Source organism: Paroedura picta, chromosome 16 (genome assembly GCF_049243985.1).
Source record: "Paroedura picta isolate Pp20150507F chromosome 16, Ppicta_v3.0, whole genome shotgun sequence".
NCBI lineage: Eukaryota > Metazoa > Chordata > Lepidosauria > Squamata > Gekkonidae > Paroedura > Paroedura picta.
The window spans coordinates 8222695-8238389 of record NC_135384.1 but is presented as its reverse complement, the minus strand read 5'-3'; the positions used below and the strand labels follow the sequence as shown (position 1 = coordinate 8238389).

At 48.0% G+C, this 15695-nt stretch overlaps 1 protein-coding gene across 1 annotated transcript in view; it reads right to left on the bottom strand.

Annotated features, from left to right (window-relative positions):
* Positions 1 to 370: 370 nt before the first annotated feature.
* SYT5 (synaptotagmin 5) overlaps positions 371 to 15695 on the bottom strand; it is a 29583-nt gene continuing 14258 nt past the window's right edge. The window contains exons 2-9 of the mRNA XM_077314148.1: positions 12050 to 12208; positions 11290 to 11471; positions 8170 to 8289; positions 7886 to 8053; positions 7224 to 7391; positions 5873 to 5990; positions 5174 to 5307; positions 371 to 4949 (exon numbers count right to left, since the gene is read on the bottom strand). Coding sequence (XP_077170263.1) covers positions 4740 to 4949; positions 5174 to 5307; positions 5873 to 5990; positions 7224 to 7391; positions 7886 to 8053; positions 8170 to 8289; positions 11290 to 11471; positions 12050 to 12200 — 1251 coding nt within the window. The 5' untranslated portion in view covers positions 12201 to 12208 and the 3' untranslated portion in view covers positions 371 to 4739. The remainder of the gene's footprint in view (positions 4950 to 5173; positions 5308 to 5872; positions 5991 to 7223; positions 7392 to 7885; positions 8054 to 8169; positions 8290 to 11289; positions 11472 to 12049; positions 12209 to 15695) is intronic.

The following is a 15695-nucleotide window of genomic DNA, read 5'->3' as shown; positions in this document are numbered from 1 at the left end:
TTCCACGTAGGGAAAATGCTCAAGCAGCTTCAACATTTTGATTCTCCTTTTCTGCAACGTCTCCATCCCTGTGACGTCCTTTTCGAGCGATGGAGCAACCACGATAGTAGATCTAGACGACACTCGATCTTAGCCCAAAGGCCGAGAAGCGATCCATACAATCTATACCATCCCAGTATTGGCCACCACCCAATCCATTCCTAATAATTCCTAGCATACAATTTTGATATATCAGTAGTAAAGCCACCGGAGTCGTAACAAAAAATCCCTATACGTCACAAATATTACACGGATGACCATTACGTGGAAGAATTTGGATGATTTTCGCCATAGCCCTTCTCAAAGACAAAGAGGAGCAACGCATTTGAAATATAGAGATCTCTTATTTATTAACAGACAAAGAGTACCGCTTGGTCAAATACATCAATATTAAAACTGGTTTCAAAAGGGCAGTAGAGACGGCTTTGGAAGGACAGCACCTCTAAGAGGAGTCATTCAGAGGACTGAAAGGGTTAAGGGACAACACACATCAAAGTTACAAAGCCTTCTGCGCTTTAGTGTACAATCCCTTCGGTCATTACATTTACACCACTCCTCAAAACACAGAGGTGGCCTGTTTCCAACGGCAGACACATCGAACGTGGCATCCACATGCTTCCAGATGCCAAATGATAGACGTTAGCTGCAAGAGATGGGAATGGAAGCCAAACGGATTTGCTAGCTGAGGACAGTACATGAAACAGCACCTACTAACCAGTCAGATGGAGGCCATCTTAATGGACTCCCTTTTGAGTAGGCTTTTCTAACTATGAAGATAGCTATGAATGAACGGGAAACAAGACGGTGTTTCAGCTACTTGAAAAGAACAGCTGTTGCTAGAACGTATCCAAAGGAATCTCAGGGGTCAGCGGCCGCCATTTTGAATGTGTCTCTTGTCTGTGACGCAAATACTTGAAACTAAAACCGAGCTGAGGGCTAGGATTGCATTTCAGATGAATTTGCAAAGGTCGATACAGCGGGGAATTGTTGCTTTTTAAATTAGATGGGGATGGGTGCGCAAGTCTACCAACACTGCAACTACATAAACACACTAGCAACAAAATAGCCACCATGCCCTCCTTTGGGCAATCAACCTTGGCCTGGTCTTTTTCTTGATTAGTTTGTTTCCTATTTGGTTTTTACACCCCTCTCCATGGCATGAAAGGGGATTGATTTCTTCATCTCCACTGACAGTTTAAAAAAAAATCCACTGGTTACAAAACTGACACTAGGATCGAGAGTCCTATTAAAATTTGGAAGAACTCCAGATCATACAAATGGGTGTTGATGTGTTTCCTTTCTCCATCGGAATGAAGTCGTCTATTTAAAAACCGTGGTGGGAGCGATAATATTTATGGCTCTCGTTTCGAGGGACACAGAGTGATTGGTCATGTGGTCGGATGATCTTCCATTCTGGAGAGAAGACAGAGCTAATGCCTGTCTATGAAGCCACACCCACATGATACTCACCGTGATATCCTAAATCCTACTGCTCAAATACACACATATATCCTGCCCAAACCCTGAGACTTCTAGTTCCAGATTACCTGAATTGCCCTTTGCGAACATTACTCGGACGTATTCTCATTATGACCCCTCATTTTCCTCCTAATTATATGGTGATGTGATTGTCCTATCCTGAATAAACCAAGTGTCACCTGGGCACCAGCTCTGCAAACCATAAATGTGAAAAGGGGCAACACAGGAATTTCATCTACAACCAGAACACATTCTGCGTGGATCTGATTGTGATTCAAGTCCACGTGACACAAGTCCATATGACACAAGAGAAAGTGGCAGCCTTGGTGGGTAGACTCCATAGTATTATATTCCACTGAGGTCACTCCCTGCCCCAGATACTGCCCACTTCCTGCTCCACCCCCAAAGTCTCCAGATATTTCTCAAACCAAAGCTGGCAACCCTACTGCTGAGGTTCTTTCTCACCCCAAATCACATTCTTCCTGTGCTGCACCCCCAAATCTCCAAGACTCCTAGGTCACATCTGACCAGAACCAGTAGACTATCTCTCTGTCGTAGAAGCCTTTGACAAATCCGGAAGAGATTTCCCAACTCTTGCCTTTTGGTCTGTCTGTCCTTACTTTAAAGTGAGGCTTTTGAAAATCATAATACTGATTTCTGTCTCCAAGACATGAAGACATATAACGGTGTCTCAGAATGAGATCTTGCTATGACCAAAAGCAGAAGGCAGAAGTTGGCCATTTTGCCTCCACTGAAAAAGAACACACAAGCCTATCACTATATAGACAAGATTGGTCTATATAGGTGGGCCTTTCTGTTCAAATGACTGGTATCTTCTCTCCAGGAATGGTTGGTTTCTTCTTTTGAAAAGTGGATCTCATCCACAAAATGTCCTAGATTGAATGGATTTAAAATTCTATCTAGCACCCTAAAACTCACTGGGTGGCTTGCTCAATGGATAAAGCCAGATGCTCAGTGCTTAGATTAATCTCAAAAGTGAATGATACATGGGTTATAATGTTCTATCAAATACTGGGGGGAATCCAGAGAAAAATTACTAATATTAATATCCATTGTTTACCATTGATATTTCTCTCCCAAAATGTGATATGTGTGATTCATTTTTTAAGTTTCCTTTCTTATGGTCTGATTTCTACTCTGGTGACTAAAAAAATGGATTTCCCCCTAAAATCAGAGCATTTCCTCCACACATAAACACATATATTCACCGTGACAGCAAAAGTAGAAAATTACACTTAAAAAAACCCACAAAACTTTGCCCAGGCTTGTGATTTCAAATTTACGCAAGTTGAGCACAAGTATTTGAATTCAGGACTGAAAATCCCAAATTGTTAATTAGAATCAAATATCGGCTTAATTTCAGAGCTGCCACAAGCAGCTTGCAGGTCAATAAAGATCAATGTATTTCTGTTGTTGAAAATTCAGAATCAGTGTGGTTTTGTGGTTAGCGTGACCGACTGAGATGGGGGGGCCTGGTTTCGAATCACAGCAGCCTGAAGGCTAAACCAGCCATTTTCTCTCAGTCTAATTTACCTCACAACATTGCTGTGAGAAATGGAGGAGCTTCACGCTCCTTTGAGGAACAGCAGAGTAAAATTGTAATCGATATCTTCGACAGACAAAAACCAATGGCTCCTGTAAAGTTGTCATAGCAAAGGTGTTGTAAACATGGTCTAGCCTATGGAAAACCTTGTTGTAAATCCTGTAGTAAACGTCCTATTAATTTTTTTTTCTTCATATAAAATGCATCAAACTGGTTGCTAGCAAACAGTAAACCCACTGCTATTGTATAATAAACCAGTCTTAAACTTGTAGCAAAAATGTAAACATGTTTTTAACATAGCAAAGGTAACTTTTGTTGGGTAAGAACCATTAGTAAATCTTTAGTTAACCTACTATATGTCCACAAAAAAGCCTAGAGCAAATGCCTATAATACCCATATCGAAAGTTTCATAAATATGTTGTAAAACATGTGTTAACCATGCCATAAAAACGGATGAATAGTTAAGTTGGGACTGTTATAATTAAACAGAAATAAAGCAGGATAAAGTACGTGAACACCTTAAAGCATTGGACGATGCTTAAAATTCTACTATGCTTTTTACGTCAAAACCCATAAAACCGTGGTAAACTAATAGAAAAATCCTATTACAAACATATCCTAAACATATCCACAGTAGTTTGCAACTGAGGGCTAGTTTTTAAAAGTTCTGCAAACAGTTTGTAATAAAATCATTAGGATAGTCTACATCTATACTAAACCTATTTACCAAGGTTTTATATATGAGGCCCACGCACAACGTATTTTGTAGTGTTATCCTGACACAAACCTATTTTGAGGCAGTCAATAGGCTCTGGAGGTCCACATTATAACTATTCCATAAGACAATGACCAAAGAAGTTAAACTATTTTAGTCATAATGCGAAGCTATCAAGTTACAGAAAATCTATGTTTGATATGATTTCTGGCCTGTTTCCCCAAATTTTCTAAAGCAGTAGTATAATACAATGTCCAACAAAGTAGTGTGGTTAATGTTATCAAAGAGCATAACGTGTTGTAACCCTTTAGTAAATGTATTGTAAACAAATCTGTAAATGTTATTTACAATAGATTTACATATTAGGTCTAATTTTCAAACATGGCACTGTAGTACAATATCCAAAACATATGTGAAACTGTGGCCTTCTCCAAGAACCTTCAGCAAACATAAAAGGTTTTGTTTCAAAGATATACAATAGGTTTCTTTGAGGACCGTTTTTTAAAAACTGGCACTTTATATAAGATCCAATTTATATTATTTGTTCAAAAATAAATAATAAAAAAAAGCTTGCACTCCATACTCAGTTTCAAAATGCAGCGTGTTGACATCTGAAACCCAAACACCTAAAACCTACACAAGTTGTACTGTACGCCTCATAGTAAACCTATAGTAAATCTCTCGCCCGCGTAAAACTACTGCGTAAGCTTCCTTCCCCCTTTTTTTTTTTCACACAGTGGATAAAAATCAGCGGATTTTTTTTCTCTTGGAGATGTTTTTGTTTTTGTTTGAAAACAGGAAATGGCTCTGAGAGAAGACAGGCTTACAGGCCTCCCCAACACACACACGTATTTTCAGGGGCGCCTCACCCACACACTCCCATTCGCGCTGGACGGGAGAAGGAACTGTCGCCGCAGGATTCGGCCGAGAGGAAAAGGGCATCAAGAGGTCTTTATGCCCACCACCGCATCCACCTCTTCTTCGGGCTGCAGGGTGTGCCACTGGGCAATGGGTCTCCGCGGATTGGCCAACATGTCAGACCAATGGCGCAACTCGGCCCCCGTCGCATTGCAGCCCACAAAGACCTTGCCGATGGCTTCGTTCTTGCCCAGTTTGTCGTAATCGAGGACCGTCAGGACAACCTGGACTTTCTACGAAGAAAGAAAAGACCACAGGATGAATTCCTTTGCGCTCCAAACATGGGTATCAAAACAAGCAGAGCGCAGGACTTTGTGGGGGGCATGTGATGGCCAATTGGACGGTGTCGCTTTTCAACAAAGTAAAAAAATAATGTGGAAATAATTTAAAAGAGCAAAATTAGGGTGACGTGCTAATTTCTCGGGAGGAACTGGGGAAGGAGGAGGGACGGGCTTACCTGGATTTGTTCAAAAGGCACCTCGAAACTGAAGGACTCGTTGTAATAGGGATTCAGGGTGTTTTTCTTTATGGTTGTTTTCTTCTTCTTGATGCGTTTCCCACCCTGCATGAGATGGATTTTAACGTAGGGGTCTGGGGAGCAGAAAAGAGGGCGGTTAGGGTAACGGGTCATGGATCCTACCAGAAATGAGTTACAGGAGCTTTTATTTATTTATTTTTAGATTATTGCCCTGCCAGTCCCCAGTGGGCTCAAGGCGGCTTATAGCAAGTTTAAAAATAATTAAATTCAATATCAATTTTTTAAAAAACTGGTTTCAGTTTTAAAATACAATCCATTCAATCATAAGCAATGTATGACTGCTTCTTCTTGTATCAGCAAGAAGGCCATATTGAATGAATGAATGAATGAATGAATGAATGAATGAATGAATGAATGAATGAATGAATGAATGAATGAATGAATGAATTTGGCGTGCTTGGAGTAGTAAACAGGGAGGCCAGCGTCTTCTTGATAAGCCTGGGGGAACCGCTCTGTCCCACAGGCCCCGACAAGAAGGCCGTGTTGAGGTTAAGGGTAGTTTCACCTCTTTGGAGTGAAGGACCCAGGGCAAATTCCAGTTGCTAGATCTTAGCCCTTTGTTTTGGGGGGGGGGGGTGGCTTACCTTTCTCATCTCTACCACTAGGAGGCGCTCTTACCTGACAGCCCCCCCACATCCATCTTTTTGAGGTTTTTGGCTTCCAGCACAATGACCGTCAGCTTCCCTGCCGTCGGGACGTACCGCAGGGAAAAGCAAACGTCTCCCAGTTTCTCGTGCTGTGGGGAGAAAAGGAGGACCGATGCAGAGCTGGGACAGAGGCCGTCTCCACCTGCAGAAAGCAGCTTGCAGCACAGGCCTCCAGGCAAGCAGGGGGGACCGCATCTGGATAACCAGAAAGTCAGGGAGACTGGGAAAGCAAGCTTGAGTCAAGCTCTCTGTGCAGAGGACGGGCACCTTGGCTCACAGGTGCTGAAGGGACCAGGAGGATTGAAGCCCGGCTGAGACGGACTGCTGGCTGCAGAGAAAGGTACCTGCTCGGGCTGTGCAGAGAGCTAGTAAAGCACACCTGGAACTTGGTAACAAATCCCCTTTTTTGCGGCCTGAGTTGGCAACCAGCTATAGGCCACCTCTTCCGGAGGTTTGCTAGGTGCCTCAAACAGCCCAGTCATTTTGGCTACAGCCCATCAACGCTCCGCTCTTCAGGAAGTGGACACAGTCCAGCCAGCGCTCCCTCTAAGCTGTGCCCACAAGCAGCTGTTCATTAACACAGGAGTGGTCGGGAGCAACACAGGGTACAGTGCTGCCCATTGCCCAATTTAAGATGACCAGACAGAGGAGGGCTACACAGTGACATATAAAAGAGAAATACGCCTGGGTCTAGCCGAGGACCATGAACAACTGAGCTAAATTCCAAAGATGATGTTTCTTTGGATCATCTGAGATTTATTTTGATAGAAGGTGGAAGATTCTCAAAATTCAGGTATAAACATTACGACCAAATAGACTTTCATCAGTATTTTTCTTACACCCATTTTTTTGCATTGACAATTCAAAATCCAGGTTTCAAAGGAGGAGGAGGAGGAGGAAGAAGAAGAAGAAGAAAAAGAATAAGAGTTGGTTTTTATGCCCTGCTTTTCAACGACTCAAGAGTCTCAAAGCAGCTCAAAGCCTTCCCTTTCCTCTCCCCACCACAGACACCCTGTGAGATAGGCGAGGCTGAGAGAGCTCTGTGAGAACAGCATTATCAGGGCTGTGATGAGCTCCAGATCACCCAGCTGGCTGAATGTAGAGAAGTGAGGAATCAAACCCAGCTTGCCAGATTAGACACTGCCACTCTCAGCCACCATACCACACTGGCTCTCCACAATTCCTTAACACACCTGGCTCACATTCCCAACCAAGCTACAGACAGGTCCGTCACATCTGTAGCTCCATCAGCCCTTTCCCAGATCCTTTCCCAGATCAGTCCTTTCCCAGATCCTCCGGCACCTCATCCGTCGGTCGCCTACCTCTTCTTTCTCGGCCGACTGCAGGTCCCGCCATTCCTCGATCACGTGGGCCAAGTCCACGGTGTTCATAGGGATGCGGATCTCCCCGATGGCATCGTGCTTGGAGAAGCGGTCAAAGTCGTAGACGGCCATGACGAGCGTCTTGCCCCCCAGCTCTGAGTAAGGAACCTAAGGGAAACACGCAACTGTTGGGTGAGAGAGCAGACCCAAGAGGGTGGAGAGAAGTCAGCGCTCAGAAGTGAGGGTGTGCAAATGGAAAATATCCACAACAGCCTTTCTCAACCTTCTTACTATTGGGAAACCCCTGAAATATCCTTCAGGCTTCAAGAAACCCCAGGAGGGGCAGTATATGGTTAGGAAGCATAGCTGTGTACATGCCCACCTGGGTCCTCTCCCCTTCCCATCCCCTCCAGGCCCATCATTGGCCATTGGGACACAGGTCAACACAGGCCATCATTGGACACAGGTCAACACGACTGTATATGGTTGTCTCACCTGATAAATGTTTAACACATTTTAAAAATATATTAAAAATAACTCTCCCCCATTCAGAAAACCCTTCCAGGGCCTTCAAGAAACCCCAGCGTTCCACAAAACCCTGACTGAGAAAGCCCACTCCGGAAAGTAGGCGATAACACAGGAGGAGAGTGACAGAGCGTTACCTTAAAAGTGAAGGACTCGTTGAACGTGGGGTTGAGGGTTTTGCGATGGACTTTGGTCTCGAATTTCTTCTTCTTCTCCGGGAGCAGGAAGACTTTGACGTACGGGTCGGAGGTGCCCCCAATGTCCAAAGCTGGGAGGTCAGCGGCTTGTAAGATGCCCACCACCAGCTGAGAAAAGGGACGCAAGGGGAAACCGTGAGCAACGTTCAAGGGGGAGAGCCCCAGTTGGGAGGCAAAAGGACGCTAGCATTTGGGATGGTGAGTGGACCTCTGGTCATCTTCACCTGAGTGCTTTGGAAGTCATAGTCGAGCGAGTACTGAAGTTTGCCCAGCTTCTCCTGAGGTTTTTCTTCCTTGGGCTCCTGCAGCAAAGACGGATCCAGGTCTTCTATCTCAGGCTGGACCTGCGAGGAAAGAAGGAAGGATTCGGAACAGCCAATAAGCAAACACAGAGACCAACGACAGGAAAAGAGACTTATCTCCTGTCTTTCTCAACACTAGCCTGGAGAGATGCTTCCCTCTCTCTGAGTGGTGTTTTTGGAAGGGTCTTTGAGATGATCTATATAATCATTTAAAAGATTGTTTGTATCCTGCCCTCCCACATCGCTCGTGGCGGCTAACGATATTTACAACATACAGTTTAAATCTAAAAGGGATCACAATTTTCCGGATGCCCCCAGCTAAAATTTCCCCAGACAGGGGTATTTCCTAACGAGCTGAACTTTCAACTGACTCCTTCTTCAGCGGTGAGGTCAGCCAGGTGTTTACAACTGTACAGGCTGAGTAGTTAGTATGGGGAGGGGGGGGAGGATCGTAGGCGGCTTTCTACTATCCTAAGGAGTCTCAGAGCAGACCAACCCTTCCTCTCCCCACAACAGACACCCTGTGAGGTAGGTGAGGCTGGGAGAGCTCTGAGAGAACTGTGACTGGCCCAAGGTCACCCAGCAGGCCTCACATGTCTCAGCGCAGCTGACAATTGCCCTACCATCCTTCCCCACAATGGTTAGGTTGGGAGAGCTCTAAGGGAACTGCTCTGCGAGAACAGGTCTAAGACAACTGTGACTCGTCCAAGGTTACCCAGCTGGCTACATGTTGAGGAGGAGCCAGGAATCAAATCTGGTTCTCCAAATCAGAGTCTGTCACTCTTAACCACTACACCACTTCAGCTCTGTGAGGAAGTATCACATTCACAGAAATGTCTGGTCTTCACCCTACAAAACCATATCCCTGCAAACGGAATTGTTCTTTTTCTTGTGTAAGGTAAAGGTATCCCCTCCCTGTGCAAGCACCGGGTCATGTCTGACCCTTGGGTGACGCCCTCTAGCGTTTTCATGGCAGACTCAATACGGGGTGGTTTGCCAGTGCCTTCCCCAGTCATTACCGTTTACCCCCCAGCAGCAAGCTGGGTACTCATTTTACCGACCTCGGAAGGATGGAAGGCGGAGTCAACCTTGAGCCGGCTGCTGGGATTGAACTCCCAGTCTCATGGTCAGAGCTTAGGACAGTATGTCGGCTGCTTTACCACCCTGCGCCACACACAAACACACATGCACGCGAGTCCCCCAGACCAAGCTGAATCTGGCAGGCGGATGTAACTCAGATGCCAGATCCTGAACATAACTGACTGCTCAAGGACATGGCAAAACCTAACGGGAAAGTCACTTTGCTTAACAGAACGGCCAAGCTGCCGGGAACGCCAACCCCTCCGGCTGTTCTTCTTTCTGCAACAGCGCGAGCCCTGGACGTTTTGCTAATTTTGTGTGGGGATGGCAACAGAAAGCTGCATACCCTTCACCCAGGAAGCATCCACAAATAGATGCGTGCTGGTTTCCCTGTGAATTCACATCCCAGCACAGGCATCTGCTCTGGCCATTCACACCTGGGCAAACGTACCTGCCTGCCCTAACTCCTTCCAGAAGGGTAGCTGTACTGATGCAAAACACAACAGGAGCCCAGTGGCACCTTAAAAGCTAACAATACTTATCCTGGGGCAAAGTTTGAGTCCAGTGGCTCCTTTAAGTCCAACAAGGTTTAATTCCAAGGGTATAAGCTTCTGTGTGCATGCAACTTTCCTCAGATTTGTATATGAAGAAGTGGCATGCGTATGAAAGCATAAACCCAGAATTACACTTCGTTGGTTTGAAAGGAAGAAGAAGAGCTGTTTTTGTTTTGTTATCCTCCTTTTTTGTAACTACCTAAAGGAATCTCAAAGCAGCTTACAATCTCCCCACGACAGACACCCTGTGCGGTACATGAGCTTCTAGCATGAGCTTCCATGAGACTCACTTCTCCACGTGCATTGGCACAGCTGAGCTCCTGCCCAATTGCCCTTCCCCTCTCACCATTCACTGTGCCCTGAGGTTCCACTATCCTTCCCCAAGGTCAAGGTCCCAAGGTCAGAGGCCAGCTGCTCTAGGGGGATTAGAAACCTAGCTGCTTCGGCTAATTATGGCTCATCCCTTCCAGCCCCACAAGCTAGCCAGACTGCCGAGGCTGGGGAAATGCCAGGACTGCTGCTCTCCTAGACCTTCCGTCTCAACTCTGTGTTTCAATGCGAGGGTGACTCGTCTCTGGCACAAGTCACAGGCTGGGCTGCTGAGTGGGAAAATCCTCTTCCCCCTTACGGAGGAGACGTTACTTGTTATCTTCCACTGGAGGTGGTGTGCGTGGTTTCTCCTCTTTTCATCCTCACTACAGCACGGTGAAGGAGGCTAGGCTGAGAGATTGATTGGCCCACGGAGACCAAATAAGCTGCAGGGCTGGTGGGGAGTGAAGCCTGGATCAACCCACCTTCGGGGGTAGTTATTTGCAACCCTGTCCATAGCATTTAGGACAGAGACTTTGATTCCTTTGATCCAAGGGACTTTGAGAGTGAGTGGGGTGTAGTGGTCAAATCTGGAGAAGTGGGATTAATTGCCCACGCCTCCACATGCAGTCACAATTCTCATAGAGGTGTGCTTATACGTTGAATGAAACCTGGTTTAATGGTGCTGTTGGACTCAAACTTTGTTCTGCTGCTACAGACCAACATGGCTGTCCACCTGATCTATCCTCCTTCTGGGCATCCCAGAGACTACAGGAAACTCTTGAGCATTACAGTACTGTTGGCCATTACAGGAAACCCTTGAGCATTACAGGAAACTCTTGAGCATTACAGTACTGGTGGCCACTACAGGAAACTCTTGAGCATTACAGGAAACTCTTGAGCATTACAGTACTGGAGCCCACTACAGGAAAATCTTGAGCATTACAGTACTGGTGGCCACTACAGGAAACTCTTGAGCATTACAGGAAACTCTTGAGCATTACAGTACTGGTGGCCACTACAGGAAACTCTTTCTGTGGGTCTTCTTTTCAAGGAAAACGTTTGTGTTATGCCTGTGGAAGAACCACCAGCACCTCACCTTATCGATGTAGCTCTTGCCCAGCTCTTTCACCTCCTTCATGTTGATCTGGGCCTTCACTTTGTCTTTGCCCTTCTTGCCTTTCTTCTTTTTGCCGCAGCATTTCTTACAGGCGCAGAAGCAGCAGCAGAGGAGGAGGAGGGCAGCCACGATGAGGATGGAGGCCAGCGCCCAGGGCGGGACTGGAGTAGAGCAGAACAGTGAAGGGAGAGGAGAGAGGAGAGAGGAGAGAGGAGAGAGGAGAGAGGAGAGAGGAGAGAGGAGAGAGGAGAGGAGAGGAGAGGAGAGGAGAGGAGAGGAGAGGAGAGGAGAGGAGAGGAGAGGAGAGGAGAGGAGAGGAGAGGAGAGGAGAGGAGAGGAGAGGAGAGGAGAGGAGAGGAGAGGAGAGGAGAGGAGAGGAGAGGAGAGGAGAAGCAGATGAGTCTGGGACTATCTCTGTTTATGCAAGCCCTTGATACAGACTTATCAGGGAACAGGGATTCGTTATGTGAATCTTGATCCCTGTTGTGCTTACTGTCTACTACTCTACAGATGGCTGCTGGAGTGGCAAATTGAGGGTAGGCCAAACCCACAAATTAAGGGGATGTTTATCCCACCACGCCTTTCTGAAGACACACAGCCTGAAGGAAGGAATGCATGCCAAGAAAGGCTAATTTAGGGGGTCCGGTGAACACAGCCAGCCGCGTGCCTCTGTGCAATATTTAACGGGATCCCAACCCAACATCTACTTGAGCGCCGGAGAAAGTCCCGCTCAACTTACTCGGTAGCTTGCCCAGTTTGTTCATGAACTTGTCCTTTATGTCGGAGAAGACGTTCTCCTTGCTGGGCATCTCGGTGGCGTTGAGGGAAGACTCCTGCTGGGGCTGGGTCACCTCTGGAGCCACCATGGCTGACCTCCGGGCCTCATTCATGGCTCAGCCTGTGGGACGAGAGAGGAAGATAAGTGATTGGCTCACTCCAAACGGGAGCTGCAACTTCAAGCAGTCCCAGCCCATTAAAACTGTAAATGCTCATTCCCCAAAAAGCATTCCAATTTCATGGCCAACATCGCTAGAACAGAACCCCCTTCCCCGAACATGTTATGATGTCCTGAATCCCTTGCAGGACTTTTCGCAGGGTCACCAAGAGAGGTTGATAAGGGGGACAAAACTCCCCCAGCCCAGCATACCTCCTCTGTAGGGCTGCCAGATTCAGGACAGGAAACATCTAGAGATTGGGGTCTGGGGCCTGAGGAGGATAGGGGCCTCTGTGGGGTGCAGTACCACAAAGCCCACCCTCCAAGGCAGCCCCTTTCTCCAGGAGAGCTCACCTCTGAAGTCTGCAGGTGAACTGCAATTCCAGGGGATCCCCAGGTCCCACCTGGAGGCTGGTATCTCTACTCCTCCTCCTTCACCGGTCTGTCAGATTATAGTCTGTGGCTTAGAGGTGAGTTAGGGGAGGGGAAGGCTTTCAGAAGCAAACTTGCAAAGTGGAAGTGTAGAGCTGGCTTTTGCAACCAGGTTTCCGTGAAACCCTGGGGGTTCTTGGCAGTCCTGGTTTCCCGAACGGGGGGAGTTCATTCATTTTAATGTATTTTTTAAATTTGTTAAACATTTATCGGGTGATACGACCATCTATGGTCATGTCAGCCTTCCCACCCACCCCTCCCTCCCTCCCAAAGTGACCAATGAGGGGCCTGGAGGGGGTGAGAAGGGGAGAAGCCCCAGGTGGGCATGTCTACATCTCTGCTTCCCAACCATTTCCTGCACTTCCGGGGTCTTGTGAAGCCTGAAGAATGTTTCAGGGGTTTCTCAGTGGTCAAAAAGTTGAGAAAGGCAGCTGTAGGGCAAAAGGTATGGATTGAATTCAGTCTGTGCATCTGGGCGTAGGGTATCCAACTCTGGATTGGGGAGGGGTTGACTTCAACAGGGTGTAAAGCCATACTGTCTACCTTCTCAGCTGCCATTCTCTCCATTTTCTGATCTCTGTTGCCTGGGGATGAGCTGTTATTCCATGGCATCTCCAGTTCATATCTGGAGCTTGGCATCTCTATCTGGTCAGCATGAGTGAAATGCTAACGGGGGTTGCGCGGAAGTACTTGGAGCTTTGGGGGGTGGAGTCTGGGAAAGGTGAGTTTTCGGGAACCTCTGCATGCTAGATTACCATAGAGTCCCCCCTCCAGAACAGCCATTTTCTCCCTGGGGATTCGAACTCGGGTCCTGCCTGTCATTTTCTGGCCCGCTCGCCTTCACCCTATGCCATCCTGACCCTCTAGCCGAGTTTCCTGCAAAGCAGGCTCCATTTGCCGGGGAGGGACACGCGCGTGCGTTTCTGCATGGGAGCATCCTCCCCCACGTAAGCTCCAAAATCAAAACGCAGGTTGAGCCTTTCGGCAAGAACTAGGCCATGTAGTCATTTGTGCAACGAAGTGGACGGGCCTCAGCCTATTCAGCTGAGCAAAGAGGAGGCTGAGAGGGGGGAATGGAATGAGTGCGGTTTGCAGACACAGCGAGGGGGATTAATCCCAGGGTGTTCAGCTTAAAGGAGTCCTTGATTAAAGCAGCAAATGGATATGTGCCGTCCAGGGGTTGACGGAGCCTCACAATTGGCCAGTTCAGGTTTATGTTCTTTGGGGATGAGATCCGAGAGAGGGAGCGGAAAGCAGGAGCTCAGAGGTGAGCAAATGGCTGGGGGGAGGAGGGGCACACCCGGCCTGGAGGATCTTTCCCGCCAGCCGTCAAGCTGCACTTGTAGCAGTAGCCCACCGGATCCCAGCGTGGGCCAGCAGGTTCATCCCCCCACTCTGTTTGTTAAGTGGTTCAAGAACTGAGTGGTGCAGTGAACAGCCAGGGGGAGGAGAGACGGCCCTCTCTGGGTCTCTGCCTGTTTTAGAAAATTCTCAGATGCAGCCCTGAGTCCCTTCTGTTCCCAGCCCCAGCTGAGGCTCTCGGCCAGCCCTGAGCTGGTTTCTCTGTTTAGTGGTGCAGGGAAGGGTATGCTTTATATAAAAGATGGAGCAAGGGTTCTTGGGTTGCCAGCCAAGAGAGCACGGTGGTGCAGCCACACATTACAGACTGGACGCCATTCTCCTCCCTCCCCGGTTGCTTTTTCTCTTGCGTGCCCATGTGTGCGTGCACGCACACACACACACAATGCACAACAAAGCCTGTCTCTTCCCCTCGCTGTCCCCCCTTCGGTTGCACGCTCTCTTGCTCCATCAAGGCTTTGGAGGGGAAGGAAGACGCAGCTGTCAGGGCGGCCCACCTCACCGTTGGCGGCCAACTCCGATTGGTCCGAGCATCTCCCTGGATGCTGATGGACAGAACGGCGACAGCTTGGCTAAGGCGGAGGGAGGGGGTGAGCAGTGCCCCGTGGGGAGATCTCTTGAAGCAGGAAGGCGGGCAGGCACATAAAGCAGGAATGCAGGCCAGCGTTTCAGGACCACGGACAGAGACAGAGTTTTCCGCCTTCGGGTTGCCTGGTTATTTTACGACCTTCTTTTCTCGCCATTTCCCCCATTTGAGGACCCGGGAGGGCATCCAGTCCACCCCACCCCTGCTTTGAGCTGTGTGTCTGCCAACCCTTCCAAAATGCAGACGGCGCCAATTGCTCCTCCCGATTTAACTCCATAGACTCCTTGGCCCCTACAGACCCACACGTCTTTGCAAATTGTGCGGAATGTTGCTGTCTTGTTCCCTTTCGAAGAGTGACAGCACCAAATCACTGGGCACCAAGGAGAAGGGAGCCGCCCCCATCCCCGCTGGGAAAACCAGTTTCAGATTATCCACAGTGTCTTGGCCGGCGTCTCTAGAAATCAAAGTGACAGGCTGTTTCTCTAGCTTGGACAGCCCCCATTAATCTCCGGACAAGCAGGCCAGAAGTGCCTCGGGATTCCTAAGCAGACACCACAAATGCCCTATGAGGCAAGTTGATCTGTTCTTCACTCCTTGGAGACAGAAATACCGAGCGGCATCGGAACACAAGTCATTTGGTCTCCACCGGCCATCGCCCCAGTCCTTTTTCGCTCCTTGCTGTAATGCAGGGGTGGACCGGCTTTGCAGAGGGAGGGCAGACACCTGGATCTCCACCCAATTTTGAATGCTCTCCATTGGCTGTCTTGTTTCAGTAGCCAGAAGGTCTTCAAAAGGGGGAGACCCAGAAAGGTCCCTCCCCACAACCTCTGGGGCCCCTCTATGACTTCTTGTTGGTCCTCCAGAGGATTGGGCACTGCCTTAAACAGGATGATGGGCTTGATGGACCCCTGGTCTGATCCAGCCAGACTCTTCATGTGTTCAGTGAGTTCTCAGAGTTATACTATTCTCAGAGAGCCCTGATATCACTGCTCGGTCACCCAGCTGGCTGCATTTGGGGGAGTGCAGAATCGAACTCGGCTCGCCAGATTAGAAGTCCTCACTCCTAACTACTAC